General features: G+C 34.2%; 1 protein-coding gene across 2 annotated transcripts in view; it reads left to right on the top strand.

Annotated features, from left to right (window-relative positions):
- Positions 1-27,036, top strand: part of SLC6A3 (solute carrier family 6 member 3) — a 91,841-nt gene that overhangs the window by 4,639 nt on the left and 60,166 nt on the right. For both annotated transcript variants that reach the window (XM_031946102.1, XM_023495895.2), the window contains exons 2-4: positions 472-804; positions 7,850-7,981; positions 19,093-19,324. In XM_031946102.1, coding sequence (XP_031801962.1) covers positions 549-804; positions 7,850-7,981; positions 19,093-19,324 — 620 coding nt within the window. In that variant the 5' untranslated portion in view covers positions 472-548. The remainder of the gene's footprint in view (positions 1-471; positions 805-7,849; positions 7,982-19,092; positions 19,325-27,036) is intronic.

Genomic DNA, 27,036 nt, shown 5'->3' with positions numbered 1-27,036 from the left:
ATGTAAGAGAAGTTATATGGGGTGAATATTATATCAGTAGGTCTTCACAGAAGAAAAGTTTGGTGGTGTCTTTGATTTTGTGTTGTCACAGCTAACTACATTTTTATTTACAATTTTCAAATGATTTTGCTTATCTATATTTTGCTTTATATTTTTAGAATGAACTTTAAAGCATATGTTATTTTTAAAGGTTTGTTGCTATATGATCTTGATGAATATTAAATTACTATTGATAAACAAACTCAAAACTGAAACACCAAATTAGAATAGTTACATTTTATTTTTCAATGTAAGGAGTACATTTATATTTATAATCCTTTCCCTTTAATAGGTGCTTTATAGCTTGGTTCTCCATTATCTCCCTTTTCTATTCCATCATGTTTAATGTCACATAATATATGGTATATCTACAAGTGGTTCTTGCCTGTTAAATAATTTTCTTTCTTTGTTTTATATTGATGACCGACACAGAGAGAAGCTGAGAAACTTCATAATATTTCTTCATTCCCAAATCTGTGCGTATTAAAGCTAGATCCCCAGTGGGACAGATGTCTTCAGTAGTGACCCCAGCTAAAGAATCTAATGCCATGGGCCCCAAAGAAATGGAGCTCATTCTTGTTAAAGAACAAAATGGAATGCAATTCACCAATTCAACTCTCATTAACCCAACCCAAACCAGCATTGAAACAGAAGAAAGAGAGACCTGGAGCAAAAAGATTGACTTTCTCCTTTCTGTGATTGGCTTTGCTGTAGACCTTGCTAATGTTTGGAGATTTCCTTATCTCTGCTACAAAAATGGAGGCGGTAAGGCCCACCACAATACTGTACATTTCTAATAGCTATAATTTGGGTATTTAATGGATAAGAGTAAATAGATACATAGACATCCACAAGTTTTACATAGTTTGTTGATAAAAATGATATTTAAATGGTATAATGGAAAGAGCACTGAACTATATGTCAAAAGAATTGGGTTCAAGTTTTGGATGTCTCACTAATTGGCTTTGCAACTTTGACCAAGGCATTTGACTTTTAGAAGTCTTGGTATTCTCTCAAATAAAATGGCTGGAGTGAATCTGATAATTTCTAAGCCTCTTTCCAAGTTGAGTTCTTTGTAATTCTATGATACTTCTGACCCATTATCAATATGGCATATTTAAGGCTATTTTTATACATCAAAGTGTTAAGATACTTCCAGTTATAGGAAAAAGGATGGATTTGTGATGCTCAATCTATAGTTTTAAAATCTCAAAATGTTAGTAATTAAAAAGAACCTTACAGATCAAGTTGAAACCCAGAAACAGGAAGTGATTCACCAAAGTTTTTTCAAGTAGCTAATAACAGAGCCAAGTTGATAAAAATTATTCTCCAAATCATATAAAGTTAGAATAAATGTAAAAGTTCGTTATATAAGGTACCCAATGTATTATAAAATATGTATGCAAACAAAAAGTCAACATTCTTTAAGTATCTACTGTGTATCAGATATTGTATGTTCTAAGTACTTAGAAACACATACAAAAAAAAAAATGAAACAATCTCCACTCTTAAGGAGTTAATACTTTATCAGGGGAGACAAAATATATAATTTAAGTATTTGCAGAAGAAACATGTGCAAAATAAATACAAAATTAATATTAGATAACTATCTTCAAGAGAGCTAAGGAAGGGGTCCACTAGCATTTGGATGGACTGGGAATGTCATGAGTCATGTCTTGAAGAAAAAGAGGAATCCTATGAGATAGAGGGTAAAGAAGAAGCACACATTAGACATGGAGGTTGGCCAGTACAAATGGATGGAACAGAGAGGGAATAGAGTGCCATGAATGAAGAACAGAGGGAAGGCCAGTTTGCTTAAATTGTAGAATGCAGGGAGAGAAATGATATAGAATGATAGAAAGAAAAATTGTGCCCGTGTTGCGAAGGACTTAAAAACCAGAGTTGTTTATAGTTTATCCTATAGGGAATCTTTGGAGCTTTTTGAATGAGTCTGTGACTTGCTCTGATCTTTAGTAAAGAAAAAATAACTGACAGCTATGTGTAGGATGGACTAGAGTAGGAGGAAAACTGAGGCAGCAGGATCAATTAGGAAGTCAGTTATCCAGGCAAGAGGTTTTGAAAGCCTGAACCAAGGTATGGCTTTGTAAGTAGAGAGGAGTTCAATTCTAGAAATGTTATGGAGATTATAACCACAAGATTGATTGATGATGGAATTGAATGATAACTTACAAAAAGATCCATTAAACCTATAAAGTATATGAATGAATGAATCATTATGAGTGATTTTTATTTAAAAAAAAATATAGTACTCTACTATATTAAGCAGCTAGGTAGCCCAGTGGATAGAGTGCTGGGCTTAGAGTCAAGAAGATCTGAGTTCAAAGCCAGCCTCAGACACTTATTAAGTGAGTCTGGGCAAGTAACTTGACCCTGTTTGCTTCAGTTCCCTCATCTGTAAATGAGATGGAGAAGGAAATGAAACTACTCCTGTAGATTCCCAAATGGAATTACAGAGATTTGGACACAACTGAACAATGATAACAACTCAACTGTATCATTATCATCATCATCATTCATTTAATTTTAAAAGTGTTTTAAGATTTGCAAAGCACTTTATAAATACTGTTTCATTTGTTAATTATTATCTCACAACAACTCTGGAAGGAAGGTATGATTATTTTCTTCATTTGACAGATGAAGAAACTGAGTCAGATAATGGTTAAGTGACTTGTGCAGGTTGACATAGCTTGCTAAGAGTCTAAGGCCAAATTCACCCTCAGATATTCCAGAACTCTAGTCATTGTGCCATCCATTCATCTGCCATTCAACTTTAAACTCATGTGTAAGCTACAAAAAATTTTCATTAAACATTTAGGTAATAATAATTGTATTGCCTATTTAGAATCAGTGAGGAGGCATAGTGAAATGGAAAAGGCACTGAATTTTTCCAATCCTGACTCCATTGTTTATTATCTATATGTCCTTGTATGGTTCATTTAATTGCCACATCCTTTTCATTATACCATAACTATAATTCCTCCTCTGATGCTGACAATATCTTGGTACAGGCCCCCCTCATTTCACATTTGGACTGTTGCGGTAACTTACTGCTTCATCTCCATGCTTCAACTCCCTTCTCTCTCCAGTCCATCCTCTACCTAGATGTCAAATTGATCTGATCAGATCCAGCCCATGTCACACCCCTATTCAATAAATTCCTATGAATCCCTATTACCTCTAGAATCAAATACAAAATCTCTTTTGTTTTTGCAGCCCTCCATAAATGGCCCCTTCCTATTTTCCTAATCTTTATTTACCTTATTCCTCTTCATGAGTTCTCCTATCCATTCCCACTGGACTCCTTGCTGTTCCATGGATAAGAAATTTCATCTCCCAGTTGTTCCTCTTTCCTGGTCTCCTGAAGTCTAAAAACTCACTTATAAAAAGCCCTTTTAAATCTTTCTTAAAGCTAGTGCCTTCCCTCTGGGACTATCTATCCATCTATTAATCTATCTATCTATCTATTCATCTCTCTACCTATCTTTTCATTTATCTATCTATCTACTTACTACCTACCTACCTATCTACATATCTACCTACCTACCCACCTACTTATCTATCTACCTACTTGCCTGGTTGGTTGTTGTCCTTCGTTCTTGAAGAGGACCAAAATGATATCATGATGTTACAGTCAAGTTAGTGTGTCCAACTGGTTGATTGGATCAATCTATTTATCTATCAACCTATCTATCTATCCATTCATCTATTCATCCATCCATTTGTCTACCCATTTATCTATTTATCTATCCATTCATCTATTTATCTATCTATCCATCCATTCATCCAGTTTTCTATCTAGCTATCCACACATAAACATATATGTGTATGTATATACAACATTCACACACATACTTATATATTTGTATATATGTGTATGTGGGTGTAACTGATTATACACATCTTATTTGTATATAGCTGTTTGAATAATACCTCCTTCATCAAACTGTTTGCTTCTTAGGGGAATGTACTGTCCTTTGCCTTTGTTTGTATCTCTAATGCTTAGTACATGTGCCTGGCACACTGTAGGTATTTAATAAATGCTTCTGACTTGACTTCTTTGGCCTATAATTTCCTCATACACAAGCTGAATGAGAGTTAAATTAGTAGATCTAAAATTTTGAGTTTAGAAACTGGGATCCCCTGACTTCCAGGACAAGGCTGTTTTTAAAAAGATTATTATGACAGATAATACCAATATGGGTGCAGTTTGGCGGACTAATGTAATCTATAACTCATAGGGATTGGACATTGATCTTGGCTTGATTAAGTCATAATAACTTAAGTCATAATAACCAGTTTAACTGATGAGGCATAGACATCAGTTGTATATAAAGTGTTTGGATACATCATTTGCCCACAAAAAGTTCAAATACTATTTTAGTTAGATATTCAAAAGCAATAAAAATATAGGTATCTAATATGAAGGCAATACTTTGCCTTTAATCATAAAGATTATATTATCATATTCAAGCCATGACAACCACCGTTTTTAAATTGTTTGAATTTTATTTTGGATTTCAAAATAAATAAAGGTACCACTTTTATTTTTATTTTTATTTAAAAGAGAAATAGATTCAAACTAAAAGGGTACTCCCTGGGTAAGGAATGCATACAAAGGAGCAAATAAAGACTTAAAATACAAGACATCTATTTAGACTGAATTTCCAGTTCCATATTGTAATTGAAAACTAACTGAACTACAAACTTAAAAGCCAATTTTATGCTGTGTGATTTTGGAGAAATTATCTATTTGTCTCAATTTTCTGATCTATATTAAGGGGAAACCCTATTTCTTCCTCGGGTTCTGTCCTATAAACTCTTGGAACAATTTTAATTCCAACTCTTCATAGTAGTCTTCCTGTTTAGTGGCAATGATAGCAGTGATGCTGCTGCTGATAAAAATAACCTAGTAATAATAATCAAATGATGTTTACACAACACTTAAAGACTGGAAAAGTGCTTTACATACATCATCTCATTTGGTTCTCACAACCCAGTTAGATGAAGATGATAGCCATAATTATTCCCATTTTCCCAAGATTCAAAGATTGGAATCTGAGGACTTCCTTCTACTGTGGAGTATTCACTAGAACACTTCATCTGTTAGTTGATATTGTGTGAACTAGGTCAGAAAATGCCAGTTATTTACTTCCATAGATGCCAAGAAAGAACTTTTGGAGGATTCTTCTCTTTGCTTCCCTATGTATGGAGTGATCAGTTGTGAAAACATATGCCATTGTCCTATGTTGTTATGCAGATGTTTCATTTGTGTCTAATTATTCATGACCACATTTGAGGTTTTCTTGGCAAAGTTATTGGAGTGGTTTGCCACTTCTTAATTCTAGCTAATTTTACAGATGAGGAATTGAGGTAAACAAGGTGAAGTGACCTGCACAGGATCACACAGCTAGGAAGTGTCTGAGGCCAGATTTGAACTCACAAAGCTGAATCTTTATGACTCCATCTATTATACCAACTAGTTGCCCTGCCATTGCCATGTATTGATGCTATACTGTACCCTGGGGAACAGGGGTGCAGATCTACTAGTCCTTCTCCCAACCATGGCAGACAAGCAGTCTATTCCATTTCCCCTTCTCTGTGCCATCTACTAAGGGAAAATTCCCTTCTCTCCGCTACTTCTCCCCCCATAAACTCATCCTCAGACACTTCAGTCCTAAATGTCCATAATCCATATCCTCTTCTCCCCTTGTGTTCAAGTATGCCCTCTGGATTTCCCACTCTGTTTTTAATAGACCCCTCTTAATCCTGAATCTTTCATTAAAATGTTTTTATTCCATCTTCTGGAATTAACAAGTCTTCTAAAAGACATTGCATCCATGGCCTCTTACTTAGTACCTTATGCACTTTCTCTCATGCTGCCCAGCATCCTAGATCAGGAAGAAGAGTAGACACAATTTTTGCTTCTCATTGTCCCTTCCAGCCCCCTTTTTGCCATTATTGAGTATCCCGTCCTCCTGGGAGTTTCATTCAATCTGGCCATATTACTCAGCCACAATTCCAGGGCAGAATTGTACATCGGAAAGAATTGGGTTTGGAGTTAGAACCTTGTTTCATTGCTTACTATCTGTGTGATTTTGGGAAAGTTACCTAAATTCTCTGGACTTCTTCATCTATAAAATGAGAGGGGGGTTAGACTAAATGAACTCTAATGTTCCTTTTAACTCCAAATATATAATCTATTAGTCTTCAGATCATTCTTTCTCTTATTTCAACGAACTTATGACTTGGCTTACTTTCTTCATCTCTACCCCAATATCTGCTTTCAGACTCAAAGATTTTGGTATCCACTTTCATATACTCTCAAACATCTTAACCTCTTAGTTCATCAGCCTTCTCAACTCCATGGCCTCCATCTTCATTTTACTCAAACACACATAGGAGTGATCATATCACCCATAATTGTGCTATTGCCATTATTTTTCTTACAGAGTTATTTTGTCTGATGATAAATTATTTTCCTTTTATCTATCCCTCTGCATCATACCTCCTAAACTCATTCTTCATTCTGACCATAACCTCCTATCCCTCTGTCTCACCTTATTCATCTAATTCATCACTCCTATTTTGTCTCACTTTTATTCTAAACTGGAATAGGAAGACAAATGTGGGTAGTTCAGAATTGTAAGCCAGAAAGGAATACAAGATCAAGTTAGAAATATCTTTATTTCCAGTCTGGCAACATTAATGAATATGATTACATAGCAAGTTGAACAGGAGAAAAGTTTCTAATGGGAAATAAAATTTCTAACATTACTTTAGGGACGATGAGAATGTGTAATCTACCCATAGTCATTCACAATAATATCTGGGTTTTTGGAAGCAAAAAAGAGAAGACAGGTTTAAAGTCTCAATTCTATAATCCTCATTTATCATTTTCTTATTTTGTATTTGTATGAGGTTAATACCTCATAACAAATCTGTAAAGTCAAGATGACTAAAACTGTTTTGCTGATGAAATAGCATTCTTGTCATAATCAAGTTCAATGAATTGTTGAAAATCTAGAGAGTGTTCACATTTGGTGATGGTGGTTTACCAGCAGAGATGTCAAACTTAAGGCACACCCACAAAACTCCCAAATGCTGCCTGCCCAAACCAGATTAACAAGTAATTTATAACAAAATAAAAATTCAACATAAATAATGTTAATTTGTGGTTTTCTAAGTCAATATGTAGTCCTTGGGGATCTGTTTATATTTGAATTTGAAATAACTAGTTTGTAGCACATACCCTGTGCTCCAGACACATATGGCTATCAGCAATCTACTATTCCCACAAAGCAGCAATATTACCAAGATTTCTACCAGTCCCAGGAAGTCTCAGTGCTGGCATATCTTTCCAGTTCACAGATTTCATAAAAATTTTCAATAATTCAAATCCCCCTTTAGTTCATATGCCTATATGTATTATGGGGAGACAACCTCTACTAATCCTCCAATAATCTCTTTAGCAACCTCACTCAATGCCATTTAGCATGGCATAAAGGAAAGAGTGATGACCTTAGAATTAATGGCTTTGATGCTGTTTAACACTGTTTCTGACATTAACCAACTAATTATAGGCAAGTCTCATAATCTCTCTAACTCTGAATTTTACTACTTGTAAAACGAGGACAAGAATTCTTGTATTACCTACTTCACTGGATTGTTATGAAGTATATGCATTTGGTAAACCTGAAGACACTAAAAAAAATTGAGCTTATTGCTTCAATGACAGGAATCCCAGCATATCAATCACCTTGGTGATCACATGTTATCCTTCCTTTTGCAGGAGCTTTCCTGGTCCCATATTTGTTTTTTATGGTGATTGCTGGGATGCCACTTTTCTACATGGAATTGGCATTAGGACAATTCAATAGGGAAGGAGCTGCTGGAGTCTGGAAAATCTGTCCAATATTAAAAGGTAAAGTTGCAGTTTGGGGAATGGGATGAAGATCTTATTTCAATATATAGGAAGAAGGAAGGAAGGAAGGAAGGAAGGAAGGAAGGAAGGAAGGAAGGAAGGAAGGAAGGAAGGAAGGGAGGGAGGGAGGGAGGGAGGGAGGGAGGAGAGAGAAGGAGACAGGAAGATAGGAAAGAAGGGAAGGAGGGAAGGAGGGAAGGAAGGAAGGAAGAAAAAGAGAGAAAAGAATAAAGGTAAGAAAAAAGGGAGGAGAGGTCTATAAAAGGAAGGAAGGAAGGATCAATAAAGAAGAGAAGAGAAAAGGAAAGGAAGGAAAAAAGACATGAAGTAACAAAGGAAAGAAGGAAATATGGAGGAAGAGAGGGGAAGGAAGCAAGAGGGGTTGAGAAAAGGAAAAAAAGTGGGAGGAAGGGAGGAAGAGAAGAAGACTATATTAAGCACTTACATTGCAAGTACAGTACAGTAGTAGGTGTTGATATAAACACAAGCAAAAAGAAAGACAGGCCCTACCCTCATAGAGGTTAAAATATAATGAAGGAAAACAAGAACCAAAATGGAACTGAGAAAAGGGGAAGGGGAAGAAGTTGAAAGCACTGAATATGGTGGCATGGTTTAAAATTCCAGAAATCTACAACAGAATTAGAAGAGGAATGAAGGCTGGCTTGGGCTGTTCTATAAAATGGAGGCCTCAGGACAAATTTAGTACTGGGAGAAGAGGGGAAAACTAAGAAAGAAATGTCCTAGGTTCAGAAAGCTGTAGGGGTGATTGGGTGCTGCAGGTCAAGGAAAACTGAGGTGTTGGGGGAAGTTCCAGGATGAGGTAACAGCAGGGGTATAATTTTGAGTCTGGAAGATAGAAACAGGGCCAGGGAGCCATTTTGCAAATAATAAAAATATCTAACATTTATCTATATAGTAGTTCAAAAGCATGAATTTTAAATTCCATTTCTCATGTATACACAATTATTTTAGCAATCTTTTTAAAAAATCAACATCTTTCCAAAACTGCAGTCCCTTACATTGTTGTACAATGTATAACAGTTTATTTATTGGTATAGGCAAGATAGAAATGTTCATTTGTTCTGATGGGTCCCCAGCCTTTGTCCCTGAGTTTCCCCAAAAGACAGAAAAGGAGAGATGATTGGTCAGAGCTGAGGATCTAGCCAAAACCACACACCTAGCTAGGGAACTTGGAGTAATAAAATCTTTTATCTGTTGCTCCTTATTTTGTCCTCTACAAAAACCCCATCCTGTCTGATTCATAATACTTTACTAAAAGACATCTTGCCTGATTCACAGATATTTTGCTAAAAAGAATCCTGCCTCCTTACCTAGATAAAAAAGGCATCCAGTCTTCTTACCTGACTCCTTCTTATCTTCCTTTTATAATTTACAGCCTTGTAGACTATTAGCATGCTAGCTAAGCCCCAAATTTTTGGTATATAAAGCTCTTTCTGAACTATTTCTAATTTGTTAAGATTTCTTTTAGAGGCTAGCCCATAAGCAATGGTGTAAATAAACTCTTTTATACTTTAAGAGTATCTCTTTGAATTTTCAAGCTATGAACCATGACTCTCACATACTTCATTTGTGGGTCTTGTTATTGATCTTTGAAACAAAGTACCATTTGCTTCCAAAATGCCTGACTTTGTACCCAGAACCTTTAAAAAGACTATGCTTTTAAAAATCAAAATAAGGAAATCAAGGTCATTAGGAGAGAGAACTAAAAAGGGGTATTCCCAGGAAAATAGCTGTACAGAAGGAAACCATAAAGCAGAAAGAATTCATACCAGTCAGTTCTCCAAAGATGTAGGTGATCACAAGAGAACATTGTTTAATTGTTGCCTCAAACTTCATTTTCTTTTCTGTGTAGACAATTTCATAGTCCTCCTCCTTCCCAAGAACTGCCTCCAAGGGACAAGTGCAAGGATCAATAGAGTAGTACAATATAGTGAAACATACATTGAATTTAGAATTAAAGGGTTTTGTACTTCCTTTTTTAAGTCCTCTTAAGTCTCTGAGTTTCAATTTCCTTCTCTATAAAATGAAGGATTTAGAATGAGTGGTTTCTAAGATTCCCTTAAGTTCTAAACCCTATGATACTTTGGGGATGAACATCCTCTACTTTAGAGGTAGATCAATCAACCTAACAGTAACCACCAATCCTAGATCTACTTTTACCCGAATTAATGAATAAACATCCAGGGTCTATTTTTGATTGTTCAATTTGCTGCATTTGACCTTGAAGTCATGACTATTTAGAAGAACTATTTATTATTTTTTATTATAATATTTATTAGAATAATTTATCCACTTTAATAAAGATAAACAATGTTCAGACATCAATATGGATATTTACTGAAAAGTTCTAATAGCCAAATGTGATAGAAGAGCCTAAAGCCAACATATTAGGAACCCAATGAATGATCTTGATTTCCGGATCAACTTATCAACTGATGGGTTGATTGCTTCTGTTTAGTTTTCTATTTTTCAAGCTAATTGTCTCCACTTCCTTAAGCCAGTCTGTCATGGTTTTAAAGTCTATCCTAGTCACTGTTCCCTGTGCACTTACCAATTTATGTATTTCCTAAAATATGGCACCTCAAACTGAGTACATTCTTCAAATATCATCCAACTAGAGCAAAGTATAGCAAAACAATCACCTCCCTACCCATGGGCATCATGCTTCTCTTCATAGAGTCAAAAAATCTCATTTGCTTTTATGGCAATCATATTATATTCTCGTAGTTCATTAAGACCTTCAATTATGTTTCAGATCATTAACTGCCTAGCTCATTTAATATTTCTGAATCCAAACATTTTTCCTGTTATATTTCATCTTTTTGAATTTGGTTCAATGTTCTAGCTGGTAAAAAAAAAAAATCTTTTGGCATCTTGACTTTATCATTTAACATGAAAATTATCCCTTCTAAGATTTTTGTCATTGACAGGATGATCATGTATTGCCAATATGTACATCTGGTTGGGCCAACTCACTTCTTCAGTGCTGAAAGCTCTGGTATCCCTGGTGATACTATTATACTGCTCTCTTCTGTTTTCTGTTGAGCACCACATCTTCACTCTGAGCTGAACATCCCTTTTGACTTATGGTTGGTGGCCTACTCTCTAATACTATCTGTTAGTTTTCAACTATCTAACCTCTTCGAAGCCATCTACTATTCTCTTCTTTCATCTGTTACTGTTACTAATAATCCTCTCCCTGGTAAGAAAGAACTAAAGTTCTTTTTTCATATAACTTGGAATTATGAGCCAGTACATCACAAAAATCAAGATCAGATGAAATACAATCTTTTGACAAATTTTTCTTTAAAAAAACAAACAAACCTATATTTTATTTTTAAAATCAGCAAAAATCTGTGCTCTTTCCCTTCCATCCCAACCTCATCTCTAATTGAGAGCAAAAAAAAAAAAAAAATCCCCATGCATGTATAAAACATATATAATCAAGCAAATTAAATTTCCACAGTGGCCATGTTAAAAAAAAAAAAAAAAAAAAAAAAAAAAAAAAAAAAAAAAAAAAAAAAACTCATTCTGTATTCTAAGTTCCTATCAGGAGACTGATAGGATGTTTCATCATTAGTAGTCTGAAATTATGGTTGCTGATTATACTAACAAAGAGTTCCTAATTCATTTTTAGTTGTTTTTCTTTATCATAGTGCTATCTCTCTATAAATTGTTCTCCTAGTTCTGTTTACTTCATTCTGCCTCAGTTCAAATGAAGCAGCTGTCTAGTGCAACAGATAGAACACTGGGCTGGAGTCAGGAAGATCTGTGTTTAAACACAGACATAGACACTGACTAGCTGTGTGATCCTGGTCTAGTCACATGACTTCTGTCTGCTTTGGTTTTCTCTGTAATAAAATAGGAATTATAATAGCACTTTCATGGAGTTATTATCAAGATCAAGTGACGTAATATCTGTGTAGGACTTAGCGTTGTACCTGGAATAAAGCATATGATTAATAAATCTTATTCTCTTTTTTTCTCTTTCCCCAAATAAGTCTTCCCAGATGTTGACAAAAAAAAAAAAAAAAAAAAAAAAAAAGAATAGAGAGTTGACCTGGTGGTGCAAAATCATCTTGATCTAGTCCTTTGGAATATTAAGAACACAAGCAGCTGAATCATAAAGTCTGTGTGACATTTTCTCCAGGGCCACTCACAAAAAGAGAACATAAATGTAGATAGACACATGGACAAAACCACCAAAGTAATTGGATTCACCAAAGCTGTGCCGCCTTAAATTAAATTATTATTATTATTATTACTTTATAGATTATTATAATCATTATTATGTAATATATTATATTTTTTAAATTAAAGAGATATCCCTTGGTTCAAAAAAAAGTATTCCCAGGTTTCTCTGAAACTATCTTTTTCTTTATTTCTTACAATAATATTTGATAATATTTATATGCCATAACTTGTTCAGCCATTTACCAATTTATGGTAAGAATCCCATTCTTTGCCACCTCAAAGAGTTATAAAGATCTGCACATTATTGGATTTTTTGTGTCTAAGATTAATTCGTCTTGAACTACTTTCCAATTAATTCTCCCTTCTTTCCTTTACTCCCATTTTGCTGTTGAATGAGATGTATTTTTGTACCCACCTGTGTGTATATATATATCATTCTGACTGCTTCAGAAAAGAGTGAGGTTCAAGTGTCAATTATTTCCCTTACCCCTTCTTCCTTGTTTGTAATACATATCTTTTGCACATTTCATTTTGTAAGATAAGATTCTTCATGATCTCTAAGATGCTATGGTTTACAAGGGACACATCTCTTTATATTAGAATATAAGCAGATTATTCTCATTTAGCCCTTTGTCAGTACTTATTTATTTGTCTTTTAATGCTTCTCTTAATTCCTATCTTTGAACTTCAAAGTTTCTACATAGATTTGGTCTTTTCATCAACAATTCTTGTAAGTTCCCTATTTCATCAAAGGTTGACTTTTCCTCCCTCCATGGATATATTAAGTTTTGCTAGATAAACGTTTCTTGACTTTGAGCCTACATCCTTTACCTTCTGGAATATTGTATTCCAAGCTCTTTGACCCTTGGTAGTAATGGCTGTTAAATCCTTTGTGAATTTGACTCTTGATCCGGGGTACTTGAATTATTAAATTTCTGACTGCTTGCCATGTTTTATTTTTTGTTTGTTTCTGTTTTTTGTTTTGTTGTTTGTTTGTTTTTGACCTGAAAGCTTTGGATTTTAATTAAAGTGTTTCTGGACATTTTTATTTGGAGGTTTCTTTCGACAAGTGATTGGTAAGTTCTTTTTATTTCTACTTTGCCTTCTAATTCTAATATATATGGAAAGGTTTTTGTTTTTAGCTTCTCAAAATATAATGTTTTTGTTTTAAGTTTCATCTTGATCATGGCATTTAAGTAGCACAATGATTTTTCATTTTTTCGCCTCATCAATCTGTTTTCCAGGTCAGCTCTTTAGATACTTTATATTTTGTTTTATTTTTCCCAGTCATTTGACTGAGTTTTAATATTTCTCATTGTCTTATGAAACCATTATGTCCATTATAATTATTAGAGAGTGTATTAATTGGGCAGTATTTTGAACTTCTTATGTCAAATTGTTAATTCTCTTTCCAATTCTTTCTTCCATAGCTTTAATATTTTTCTAATAGTTTTTTCTCTAAAACTCTTATTTCCTTGAAAAACATTTTAAACTCCTTAAAAAAACTATTATCTTCATTTCTTCCAGAAACTTTAGTTGAATATGTGTTGAAGCTTCATTTTTCTTTAAATCTCTTTAAGTCAAATTGTTGATTTTCTGGAGTCATTTTCTTCTTCTTGAGTTTGTCTTGAACATGTGTCATCATGATAGGTTTCTTTATGGTGAGATAATTTTTTCTGTTTGTTAATTCTTTCAGTCTATTTTATGACTTTGGACTTGATATTTGGGCCAGACTGCTGTGTACTTCTTAAGGGAAAGCACTAGTTGGTCTTTTTGCTACTTTCTTGGAGTATTGATTGTTGCATTATTCCAGAATTTCAGGCATATCTTAGTCTGGGAACCTGTAAGCTTTTAGTGTTCCCAAAGTGGTCTTCTCCAGGATAAAGTGAGATTCTTGTCTCCCATCCTTGTCTAAGTGCTGCAATTTCCTGACCAAAATTTGGTGTGAGCAGCAGTAAGACTGAGTGCTGCACAGTTCAGTGAGAGAAATGTAGGCTCCTCTTTGGTCTGGAAGCCCTTCCTTCTGCAGTTTTCAGAAACACACTACTACTGTTTTTTACTCCTCCTAAAGGCACACAGTGTAGGGCCTGATCTCATATTGGAGGGGAAAGGGAAACAAAATCACTTCCTCAACCTGACTGAATGGATAGTGGGTGACAAAGCTGCCATTTGGCACCAGATCCTGCCAATGAGCCCCAGTATGGGTCTTGAGGTACCCAGAATGATTCTTGGAACTTTTTGCACTAATACAAAGCCTCCTTTTGTATTGGAGTCCTTAATCTATAATGTGCTTGGCATCAGACCCCATCCCCAATATCTCCATACCTATCTGTCTTCCTGTGTCAAACTGGACTAGAAAAACGACTCACTCTGACTTCATGTTGAATTTCTCCAGCAGGGTTTGGCCAAGTACATTTTCTAAATCTTTTGAAGAGAACAAGGCACTTTGTGTTTTGATGCTCTAGCCAGTGGTTCTCAAACTTTTGTTTTCAGTATCTTTATCCTATTAAAAATTATTGAGGATCTCTCCAAAGCATTTTGTTTTTCTGGGTTATATTTATAGACATTTACCATGTTGGAAATAAAAACTATTTTTGAATTTGTAGACCCTCTAAAAGGGTTCAGAGATCCCCAGGATTCTCTAGACCATACTTTGAGAACCACTGCTCTAGACCTTCTTAAATTTTTTCGATTCATAACCCCTTTTTGCCCAAGAAATTTTTACATAATCCTGCGTGTATAGATATATAAAATAGTTATGCAAATAAAACATTTACTGATAACAAATCATAATTTTGTGACCCCCACATTCAGTTACAAGATCTTATATGGGATTGGGAATCAACTTAAGAAACTGTTCCAGACAACTCTCTAAAAGAACAAAAAGTTGCAGAGAAAGTGTCAATCTATAATGGCAGAGAATGTTTCCCTATTCAAGAGTTTTTTGTGCCTGTGATATAACAGGTCTATTTCCTTCCCGTTTCCCTTCTCCCCCTTAGCAACAAGAGCTGGTACAACAAAGTGAGGGCCAAGCTGTGAACCAGGGTAGTGTCATAGAAGTTCCATATAAAAGGCCCAGTAGAACAGAACTGATAGAAAAACCCCAAAGAGAAAGAGAGAGAGAAGAGAATAAAACCCATAGGAAGTCCTAAGACCAAGCCTAGAACAGAAGAATCTTGGCAAAGGACTTATTGGATCTCTCAACTATAATTCTTTTCCTATATACAGGCTATTGTATTTCATAAGGTTTTGCTTGTTTTCGTGTTGTAATTTTTATCTTTATAAACATAGGGTCAAGGATTTAGAATTACTTTAAGATTCCTCTATTTCTGGGGCTCTTTGGTCTCATGGGCCTTTTTGGCAGTTTGGTGAAATCAACAACCCCTTTAAATGTTTGAAATAAAGTACATAAAATCAAAAAAAGAAACCAATTATATTGAGATCATTATTAACACTCTAGACCTCAGGAGATGAACCCCCTGATTTCTAGCTCAGTCTCCTCATTTCAGAGAAGACTGTTTTGGAGACCAGAGAGTTTAAATTGTTTGCCCAAGATTACTTGGATACCAAATGACAGAACTGGGGCAGAAACTCAGATCTTCTCATTCACCCTCCAGTTTTGCTCTTTCTAGGAGGCCATACCGGGAACCAAAGTCATGATTGTCAAAGGTAGCATTTCATGGAATACCAAAATGCAGTCAGGAGAACAGAACCCTTTGTTTTCAAAGAGTGTCTCCTTCACTTCATCAAATGATTTAAGAAAAATAGTCACTCTTGAAAGTCACAGGGTATGCTTTCTGGGTTTTGCTTTGTTTTGTTTTGTTTTGTTTTTTTGAAACTTCAAACAAAAGTGTAATATTAGATTAGCAAGAGAATGAATGAAGTGATGGACAGTATGAACATTTTTCTTCCAAGCATGGATTCCAGATACTCAACAGCCAGTTTGTTTTCATGGCTAGGCTTGTTTTCATTGTTAACTTTTATAACCCTGTCATTGTCTAATAGTTTTAAATGAAAATTTGTCAAGAAAGCATTTTAAGACAAGTAAGAAAACTTGAAACAATCTGGACCTTGAGTTTTGTATAGTATTAGCTACAAAAATAGCAGGAATGTTTATTGAGAAAACACTCCCTTACATTACTTAGAATTATAAATTGTTAGAACTGGACGGGATCAGTTAATCTAACCTATTGATTGTTCAGTTAAGTCCAAAGAGATGACTTAAAAAATTTAAAATCAATTTGGTTGAAATCTTTGATAGATATTCTCTTTTGAAATAGAACTAAAATGTTAGCAGTTTTTAAATTATTCTTTGTGACTGCATTTTCACAGCACTTTAAAATATACAAAAATTTGTATCTCTATTGTTTAATGAACATTCAGAAAAAGTAGTTGACCTTGGCAACATTTATTTTGAAAGGAATCATGATTGTTTTCACTCTTTGATCCTTATGATTTAATAATGAACTGTAACTAATAAAACAATCATCAAGGAATGGAATTGTAAATATATATATATATATATATATATATATATATATATATATGCTCTTATTTTAATGAACTTTTCTCTTGAAAGGCACATGCCTTTCATAAATAAAATTTAAAAAGTAACGATCATAAACTATGGGCCCCAATTTTCCCCCAGAACCATCATCTCATTAGTGTTGAGAGCTTCTGGTGAGTATCTTTCTTTTCCACTACATATCATCACCTTCTTTGTAATTTAAAGTTTTAGAGAGCTTCCTATATACACTGAGTGTTTATGACCTGCCTAGGGAGCACTGACTATGTAAGAGAGAAACTCGGAACCCAAATTCTTCTAACATCAAGACCAGCTCTGTATCCACTTTGCCATGCTTCCTGATGATTTGAGAACTATATTAAATTTGTTATTGCCTCCAAAGCAGCTATTATGTTGATTTATTTCTAAAATATTTCCAAAGCAAAAATATGACTTGAATTCTCTAAAATGTAGCATATCTGGGGACTGGAGTGGCATAAAGATTGCAAAATTGGGAATCCTAAAAATTCTTAACCTTTGTCCTCTAACACACTAGAAATTCTAATCTTGACAAAATCTGGTCTTCACCCCACCTCCTAACCCCAGCTATAATTAGTAATTTGGCACCTGGAGCAATTCAGTTAGACAAAGCCCTCCCTTCTCATTTAATTAGTACCTATACTCAAATGACCCATAATGAGATACTTTTAAAAACTGAAAGATTCCCTGAGAAACATTTATCAAAATTATATTATTCAGTGATTAAAAATACCATAATAACTGAATTTGTAACAGCAACTCTAAGCATTTGTAAAGAATTATCTAGGCTATTTCACAAGCAGATATCAATCAGTATGACTAGTCTTTGGATTAAAAAAAAAAAAGCCAATGTTTACAACCTTAAAGTGAAATTAATTCAGGCAGTTGGGTCTCAGCTTTCTTTTATAAATAGGGAGATTAAATTGGTTGTTTTCTAAGATTTATTCCAATCTTAAAAATATATGATTCTCTGATACTAAGTATTGTAGTAATTCTAACTAGTATGAAAGAAAAATTCTGGAAAGGATATGTTATAAAATATTTAAGAAAATTTTAGTTTCTCATGTGTTCAGGGTAGCAATTCCTACTTCCGAATAACATTTTGGGGTTCAGCACCAAATTTGGGGGTTCAAGTCATGTGAAGAATTTACAATAGTCATTCTCTTTGGTAATAGGTAGGTTTATTTAGGAGAAGAGGTTGCAGAATAGAGATATAATAGACACCAGAAATAGTAAATATGAAATAGAGTTGGGGGAGCATATGAAAGACAAGTTCCTCACAAGAACTCACACTTAACCAGGAGAAGGGAAACACCTCATGAGATTAGAGTATGCCCTTAGCTGGCAGCCTAAATCCATAGAGGAGCTTAGCACCCTAAAAGAGTTACCTATAAGAGGACAGACACTATCAGGCATTGTGGGGGGATGAAAGGAAAGACACCAGGAGGCAGAGTGCTGTGGCAGGCTATAACCCCAAAAAGGATTCCACAAAAATGGCATGGACCATGGACAGATATTTCTATCTAGATTTCTGGCTGGATACATAATCTTTAATTTCTGGTTGTTTAAAAAATCAGAGCTAAGTTTGAGATTCTAGAGTTTAGAAATTATTGAAACTTGGAGCTTGTTCACAAAAAATAAGAGGACTAAATGGACATGGAGAGTTTAAAGTGAGTTTGCTTTGTACAATGAATAAATTCATATTTAAATCAAAATAGTAATGTATAGTAATGTAGTGAACAGCTGAATGGTGTAGTGGTTACAATGTCAGTCCTGAAGTCAGGAAGATTCATCTTTCTGAGTTCCAAGCTGGCCTTAGATACTAGCAGTATGACACTGGGCAAGTCACTTAGCCCTGTTTACCTCAGTTTCTTCATCTGTAAAATGAGCTAAGTATTTTAAAATAATTCTAACTAGTATGAAAGAAAAATTCTGGAAAGGATATGTTATAAAATATTTAAGAAAATTTTAGTTTCTTATGGCAAGGAAATGGCAAACTGCTCTAGTATCTTTTCCAAAAAGAACCCAAGTGGAGTCTTGAAGAACTACATGTATAACAATGATGTAGTGGTAGAATACATCTGAAATACTACATATATTAAGTAGAAAATTTTCATAGTCATTTAGATTTCTTGTAATAAGAAGAAATTGTAATAAATAAATAAGTTTCTTGTAATAAGTTCCTCAGTGAAAAGTAACACGATAGACACTTCCCCCTTTTTTTCTGTGAGAAAAGAGAATATTTGCATAACTATAAACATTTTATAGTAATGAAGATACTTTCTGAGATAAGTAAGTTGCTAATAGACTCAAAAGCTTGATCATTTCTTTCATTCCTTTTTCTTCATCTTAGGTGTGGGTTTTACTGTTATCCTTATATCCCTTTATGTTGGATTCTTCTATAATGTCATCATTGCCTGGGCTCTCCATTACTTTTTCTCATCCTTCACTATGGATCTTCCCTGGATACACTGTAATAATACCTGGAATAGTCTGAACTGCTCAGATACTCGTTTTTTCAACTCAAGTGACAACTTTGACATCAACGACACCTATAAGACCACTCCTGCTGCAGAGTATTTTGAGTAAGTAATAGCATGGCTGGTTCTGAGAGTAAAACATTTCATTTTCCTCTTCTAGAAATAGGAAGTTGTGAAAAAATGAAATATTTCCTAAAATAATTCTCACCCTCAGGCTATCTTGATTCTTAAATGCTATTGGCTGGCCCTTAAATTTCCATTGCTACCCCTTAAGGAATGGCACACTGGATAGAGTATTAGACCTGGAGTGAGGAAGACATCTTCCTGAGTTCAAATTCAGCTTCAGACACTAACTGTGTGACCATGGGCAAGACACATAACCCTGTTTGTCTCAATTTCTTCATCTATAAGATGAACTGGAGAAGGAAATGGCAAACCAGTCCAGTAACTTTGCCAGAAAACACCAAATTGGGTCGGATAAAGTCAGAGACAACTGAAAAACAACTGAACAACAAAAGAATATTTCTTCCAAAATCTATCTATTCTTTTTTAGATCTTTTTAACTTTGTATAATTACAATTATCTATTTTAACTTTTATGATTTAATCTATCCCTTTGTTTGATAAGGCATTTCAAATACACATACACACGCACTCTCTCTCTCTCTCTCTCTCTCTCTCTCTCTCTCTCTCTCTCTCTATCTCTCCCCTATATCTGTGGAAGGAATACTATCTGTTCCTCTTAGAAGTTTTGATAGTATGACATTTAAATTCATAATTTTGAATTGGTTAGGAAATGTAGTAGAAAATGGTGGTCTCAACCTCATTTTTTTCAAATTGGTTTTTATATTCACAATTTCTGTGTAATTTAATGAATTCACAGGATTCATTAGACATTGAGTCACTTTCCTTTGCATTGTGATGTTTGTTGAAAACTTTGTAGTCTCTTTGAAAATATTATTGACTTCATTGAGGTATTTAGGGATTTTGATTTGTCATGTACTTTGAAAAGAACTTTGAATCATTTAAATGGTTTCTTTACATCCTGTCTTTGAGATCAATGGCTTTGCCTTGCAGAGAGATCTTGTGTCCCTTTATTGATGCTGCCCTTTCTTTCCCTTCTACTACATTCCCCTCCATATTAGTGTTTTGTATTGCAAATTTGTTTATTTTTCTTTTTTTCTTCTTTGGTGAAGATTTCTATCATTAATTTGATGTTTTCAATTTTTTCATTGAGTTTCTCTCTTTCTTTGTCTGTCTGTCTGTTTGTCTCTCTCTCTCTCTGTTTCTCTGATTGTCTGTCTGCTTTCTCCCTACATTCATATATATATATATATATATATATATATATATATATATATATAAAACACTTTCATCACATTTCATTACTAATTTTTAGGATTTCAAGGCAGAAATAGATTTCCTTTCCTTTTGAGCCATTTTAGAAGTTTTAAAACTGTTTTATTCTGTCTTAGAATTCCACAGGATTCATTAGGCATTGAGTCACTTTCCTTTGTATTGTGATATTTGTTGAGAGCTTTGTAATACTCAACCTAGTTTTAGCATCTATTCTGTTCTTTATCTGCTTGTGCTCAGGGTTTTTACTGCATTTTCTTCCTCATAATCTTTAATATTTTAGCCTTTTTTCCCCTTATTTTTCTCTGATTTCTCTTCCTTTGATGATGCATCAGTGGGGATGGACTACAAACAGCATTACTTTCCTCCCACATTGGGCGATTTGGGTTTTACTGACTTTAATCACTTCCCTTAGATACTACCCTACCCTCTGGAGAGAAAGGATTGGACTCAAGTATTTTTTTTTCTTTCAGGATCAGCACAGTCATTCATGTTGCCTCAGTCCCTATCTTGGCTTTTATCCTTTACTTCTCTGACTGGTCTGGTTAGTATATACCACTATGGTGAGGGTCAGAGGAGGGCATGAGGAGTACTCTTGGCAAATTCTCTATACTCCTGAGTTTCTATATAATGACTTCCCCAAACAGAAGATATCATGCTTCCATTTTCTCTGTGGCTTGGCAGAAAGTATATGCTACTTGTATCAGAGTGGGGGATAAACAAGGGGTTAAAAAAGTATGCTAGAAAATCTTTTGCAACAGGAGACTAATCCAAAATAGACCATACGAATCTATTTGTGATTGCTTCTCCATGCCTGGAACAGAGAGGTTGGTGTGAAATAGGTGCTGAATGAGCATTTTGTAAAGATTAACATTTTCTATGTTCATTCATAAGAGTTTTATGTTGTCCACATTCTCTTTATTTTTTGGTCTGTGGATTCAATTGTAATTGTAGAAATCTTCAGTTTCTTGGATGTTATAAAAAAAGAGAGAAATATATTTCCATTTTTCTATTTTTTAATATAAATTGAATGCTAAGATATGGAGTTCAAGATTCCTGCTGGTCTTGATCTATTCTCCCAAATGAAAAAGTATGGTTTCTGACCAAGAAGCAGCATTAGTTACAAAATATCAAAAATCCCACCAAGTTAAAAAAAGTTGTCTCTGCTTGATTCCTATTATATTATTGCATATTTTGTTTGAATCAGCTTCCATATGTCTGATTGTATTTTATTAATTGCAGAAATGTTTCTATTTTTCATATTGATAAATAGGACCTATTCATTTCCAAAAAATAAGTTGATTCAGACCTTTTAAAAGTAAAGTGAATTTTAATTTTTTTTAGAATTGCAAATCAGGGAGTTTAAAAATTGAACAAAATAGATTTCCTGTGAAAATCAACATAAGTATTTCTTGTTAATTTTATTTTTTTTCTAATTTTGCCATCAACTCAGTAAAGTTTTAAATTAATTTTATTTTTTAAAAATATTCTTTTTGATTTTTTTAATTTAATGGATCTATTGTAAAAATTAATTTTGTAGGGTTTTTTTAAAGTCTTAAATCATTTTGTTTTTCACTTGAGAATATCCTACTACCAGATGAAAATGGGCCACTTTTTTCATGAGGATTACATACACACAGAGCTGTACTACATAAATATTACTCCTGTCAAGCAAATTTTGTATTTTTAATGAATCCAAGAGAATAGAAGTGCCTAGAGAAGATAGAAAATGAGAGACTTTCCATTTCCTCTTTGCTATAAACACTATCCACCTCTCAAGGAATGTACTGAGAAAAACATGAGAATACCCTTCCAAACTTAATTTTTTTCCTTTGATGTTGCTTTAGTGAAACCTATTGGTTGCTTAAAAGAGGTGATTCATGTAAGCCAGTTCATAGGGAGTCACTAATAAAATTATCAGGAAAAAAAAACCAAATTCAATTATTCAGATGCCAAGAGAAAAGAAATATATTTTTCAAGTAATCTGAATATGGTGTCTGTATAAAGAAAAATTGTAGGATGTTGAAATGATTTCTGAAGGGAGTTACAAAATTCTCTGTACAATTTCAGATTTCTTAAAATAAAAATTTCATCAAGTTTTAGTTGTTTAAAGTTCAACTGTTGCTTACATCTGAGGCAGAACTCTGACACCTGTCAACAAAGTGAATGAATTAGGGATCTTAATAGTAACATATAAAGCCAATGACTGTTCTGTTGTAAATTTTGCATGTTGGAAAGGTCCACACAGCTCCAAATACCTTTATCCTTTTCCCTCCATATATTTCTCTTCAGATTTTTCTTTGCTCTTTTTCATTTTTTTTCTTTGTTAGCATACTTGCCAATATTTCTCTTCTTGTTTAGGGGGAATGGTTCAACTATGCAGTTGCATTGCAAGGCCAGAGCACTGACATTGAAATATTTTATTCCTATGGGAATTGGGAGCCTGCCATATCTTATAGAGTCTTCCAATTTCACCAAGTCAGAACCAGCAAAGCAGACAGGCTCTGACAAAGGCAGCATTTGCTAATGTTTTGAAAAACATTAAATATTTATTTGTTTCATTGTTTTTTAGTAATTGATAAAATAAGTAAGGGGGAAAAGGTTCAAGGAATGAAGATGAGGTCTCCCCATATAACAGTAAGGTAAGTAACAGTGTCCCCATATGTAATGAGACTAAAAGTGACACATGTCACAATATTGGGGTTAAGGTTGAATAGCTAAGGAGAGCTTGGGTAAAGAAAATTATTTTTTATTTATTGTCCACTTTGCATAAAATAGTACAAAGCCATATGACAATGCTTTCACTTCAGATTTTACAACAGAGAGCCAGGGGACAAAATTGAGCTATATACCTGTTTAAAGACAGGGTGAACTCTCAGCCATTTGACCACTTTTAGAAAAATATGATGAAATCTCTTCAAGTTATAATAGCAACAGATGTGGCCTGCTTAGGGTAGAATTCAGGGCACCACTTCTTTATTCCTAGAAACTATGACTTTTTAAAATAAAATTCAAGATGACATTTGTTATTTCCTCCTTCCCTCCTTCTCTTCCTCTTTCCTTCTCTCCCTCCCTCCTTCCCTCTCTTCTTGCCTCCCTCCCTTCCTCCCTCTCTTTCTTCCTCCCTCCTTCCTTCCCTCTCTTTCTCCCTCTCTTCCTCCCTCCCTTCCTCCCTCCCTTCCTCCCTCTCTTCTTCCCTTCCTCCCTCTCTTCCTGTCTCCTTCTCTCTCTCCCTCCCTTCCTTCCTCCCTCCCTCCTTCCCTTCCTTCCTCCCTTCCTCCTTCTTTTCCTTCTTTCTTTCTTTGCTTCCTTTCTTCCTTCCTTGGTTCCTTCTTTCCTTGCTTGCTTTCTTCTTCTTCTTTTTTAACACTGCCTAATCACGCTAATGACTCATACTGGATTTACAACTCACTTAAACCTATTCATACTGATTGATATTGAACTTTACCTACCCCACTTCTATGTTTAGGAATTTTTAGTTGTTTTGTTTTGGGTTTTTTGAGTTTTTTAGCCATGTAAAGCTTTACATTTAGCTATCTATTATTACTTTAGCTATCTATATTGAATTTCCTCTTATTAGATGTAGTCCAATATTTCAATTTGTCCAGATCCTTTCAGATCATATTTCTGTCATATAATATGTTAGCTATCCCTCTTAGATTTGTGTGATTTGTCAGTTGTATTAAAATATATCCAAGTCATTGATCAAAATGTTAAACAGAACAAGGCCAAGCTCATATCCCTATGGATCCTGACTGAAGATTGCTTTCCACATTAATACTCAAATCATTTACAACTACTTTTGGAACTCTGATCAACACAATGATTAACTTTCATTCCAGAGGACTACTAATTAAGAATGAGACTTACCTCTTGATAGAGTCATGATGGACTAATATGCAAATACATTTTGGAACATGACCAACATGGGAATTTTTTATGCTTGATTTCCTATTTATTAAAAGTATTTTGGTTTTGGTTTTGGTTTTTTTCCTGGTAAAGTTGGGGGAGGGAGATGGAAAGTAAGGAGGAGAAAAATAAATGTTTGATAATTTAAAAATTTTAATTTAGAAAAAAATACTACTCTTTGGGTGTTGCCCTTCAACCAATTCTGGATGCTTCTAAATATATAATCCAAATATATAATCCATGCCACATCTCTCCATCTTTTTTACAAGAAGAGCATGAGATATTTTATGAAATGATTTGCTAAAATCTAGATGGACTATGGCCACAGAATTCCTTTTATCTACCAATTCAACAAACCTGAAAAGAAAAGAAAAAAGGGATGATGTTAATCTGGAATGAATTGTTCTTGATGAAGCCATGGTACCTTTTATGTAATCACAACTATCTTTTCAAAATGTTCACTAATCATCCTTGTAATGATCCATGCTAGAGTTTTCCTAGGAAATCTAGCCAAAATCAGTACTCTATAATTTTTTTATTAATTTCTTCACTTCTTTGAAAATCAGTTACCTTTTTTGTTTTCCACAAACTCAAGTATTATTGAAAATGACTCAGCAACCACTTTTGCCAGTTTTTTAAAGATGTAACACATCTTAAATCAGATATCACCTAAATCAGTGACTTAAAGATGTCAAGGGCATCAATAGGGTTTCTTACTGTCTCCTTACTTATCTTGGATATAAGCTCCCTATTGAGACATTTGTGTTCTATCATTTCCAGTATAAAGGTCATTCTCTTTGCTAGAGAAAACAGAAGTAAAATAATTTAGTAGCTTTACCTTCTGCTTGTTGGAAGTTATCCCATCTACTCCAAATGAAAGGTAATATCAATTCTTTTATCCTCCTTTCAATAAAGTTTTTTTTTTTTTTTTAAAAACGACTTTTATTTTGGGAAGCACAGTTAATCCTTCAGATCATTCTGAACTTTTAGCATTCATGATACTATTTTCACAAGACTGTGGAATGTTTTTATATCTGTTCTTTTGTTACCTGACTTTATTTTCATCATTTGTACATTCCTTTTTTTAAAAATTTAAGTTGATTGAAAAATTCTCTGGGTATACTTATTGGTCTCTTCAGACAACTTTCACTTTTTCTTTTTGTTGGAATTATTTACCTCTATGTATTTAGAAAGTGTTTCTTTCGTCTTAGGATGACTCCTCTTGTAGACATTTAATTCATGGAAAATACCACTGATGCATGATATATTGTATGTACTTGTGATTTCTCAAATGCTATATATACATGCATTTTATGTGTGCCATGTATACATGTGAGTTGCATATTATGTAAGATATAATAAGCACATGCCCTCCAGAGTTGAAAGATAATTTCTATTTCTTCTTGTTGTTTCTTATCTAATGACTATGGTCCATTAGTTCTTCACTTCAGAGTATGGATAAATAAAAAAAAGAAACAAACCACACTCAAATCTCTATTTTCCACTTATTTGCTGGCCTAGAAGACCATTTGAGACTATTAACCAAAATTGTCTCTAATTCATACAAATACAAATAAAAACATAATTCTTGCCCTCCTCTAATGGGAATACAACACATAAAAGAAAGCTCAAAAGAAAGTCCCATAGAGAAGGTGCTCACATAGGGGTATAGTAGAAAAAGTCTGGAGAGACAAGAGTGGAACTTGGTAAAGAGTAAAGACATGGCTGGCCTTGATATATTCCTTTAACTGGATGTTCTTGAAGGATCCCACCAAACATAAAAGGGGTTCCAAAGGCAGAGTACTTTTTAATTGTACCTGGATGAAGAGGAGGCTTCAGAGTAAAATGAACTTTCTGGATGAGAGAAGGCTATTGTGATGAGGTAGATAGAGATCAGAGGCATAGGAGGAGAAGCTGAAGATCAATGAAAGATAAAGCTAAGATATATTAGGGAGAAGATTGGAAGGGAGAAACAAAAAGATCTTCTTCTGAGGCTCCCTGAAGCATTGGATCAGAGAGAGACAAAAGGGAAAAGTGACAGATGACTGAGGTTTCAAGACTGAATAAGCTGGTGGCAGAAATAACTCATATTTCTCCAGAGTCTAAGAGACTAGTTAAGGAATTCATTATTCATTTTCTATAATGCCTTTAGACTGCAAAGGCTTTAAAAGAAATTGAGAAGTTGAAAGAAGGAGAAGACTTTGTGGGGGAAGGAAAGGAGAAATGATGAGTTCAATTTGGAGCATATTGAGTTTTAGACAACCAAAGAAGGATAGAGAAAGAAGAGAACAGATTCAAGATGGAGTATTGATGGACTTCCACACTAGAGTTCAGAAGAAAAAAAATAAATATGTAAAGGAAAGTGAGGTGTTAAATAGGAAGGAGAGAATCAGAAGAGAGCAGGGTATCCAGATTATCAAGTTGTAGTCAATAGTATCAAATACTGCATAGAAGTCAAGGGAAGGCAAGGGCTAAGACTGAGAAAATCTGATCACTTCACAGGATGTATCAAGAGAATTAATCTCTTAAAAAATTTCACTCAAGGTAACATCT

Source organism: Sarcophilus harrisii, chromosome 1 (assembly GCF_902635505.1).
Source record: "Sarcophilus harrisii chromosome 1, mSarHar1.11, whole genome shotgun sequence".
Lineage (NCBI taxonomy): Eukaryota > Metazoa > Chordata > Mammalia > Dasyuromorphia > Dasyuridae > Sarcophilus > Sarcophilus harrisii.
The sequence above is the reverse complement of the archived record's forward strand: the minus strand, read 5'-3'. Positions and strand labels throughout refer to the sequence as shown.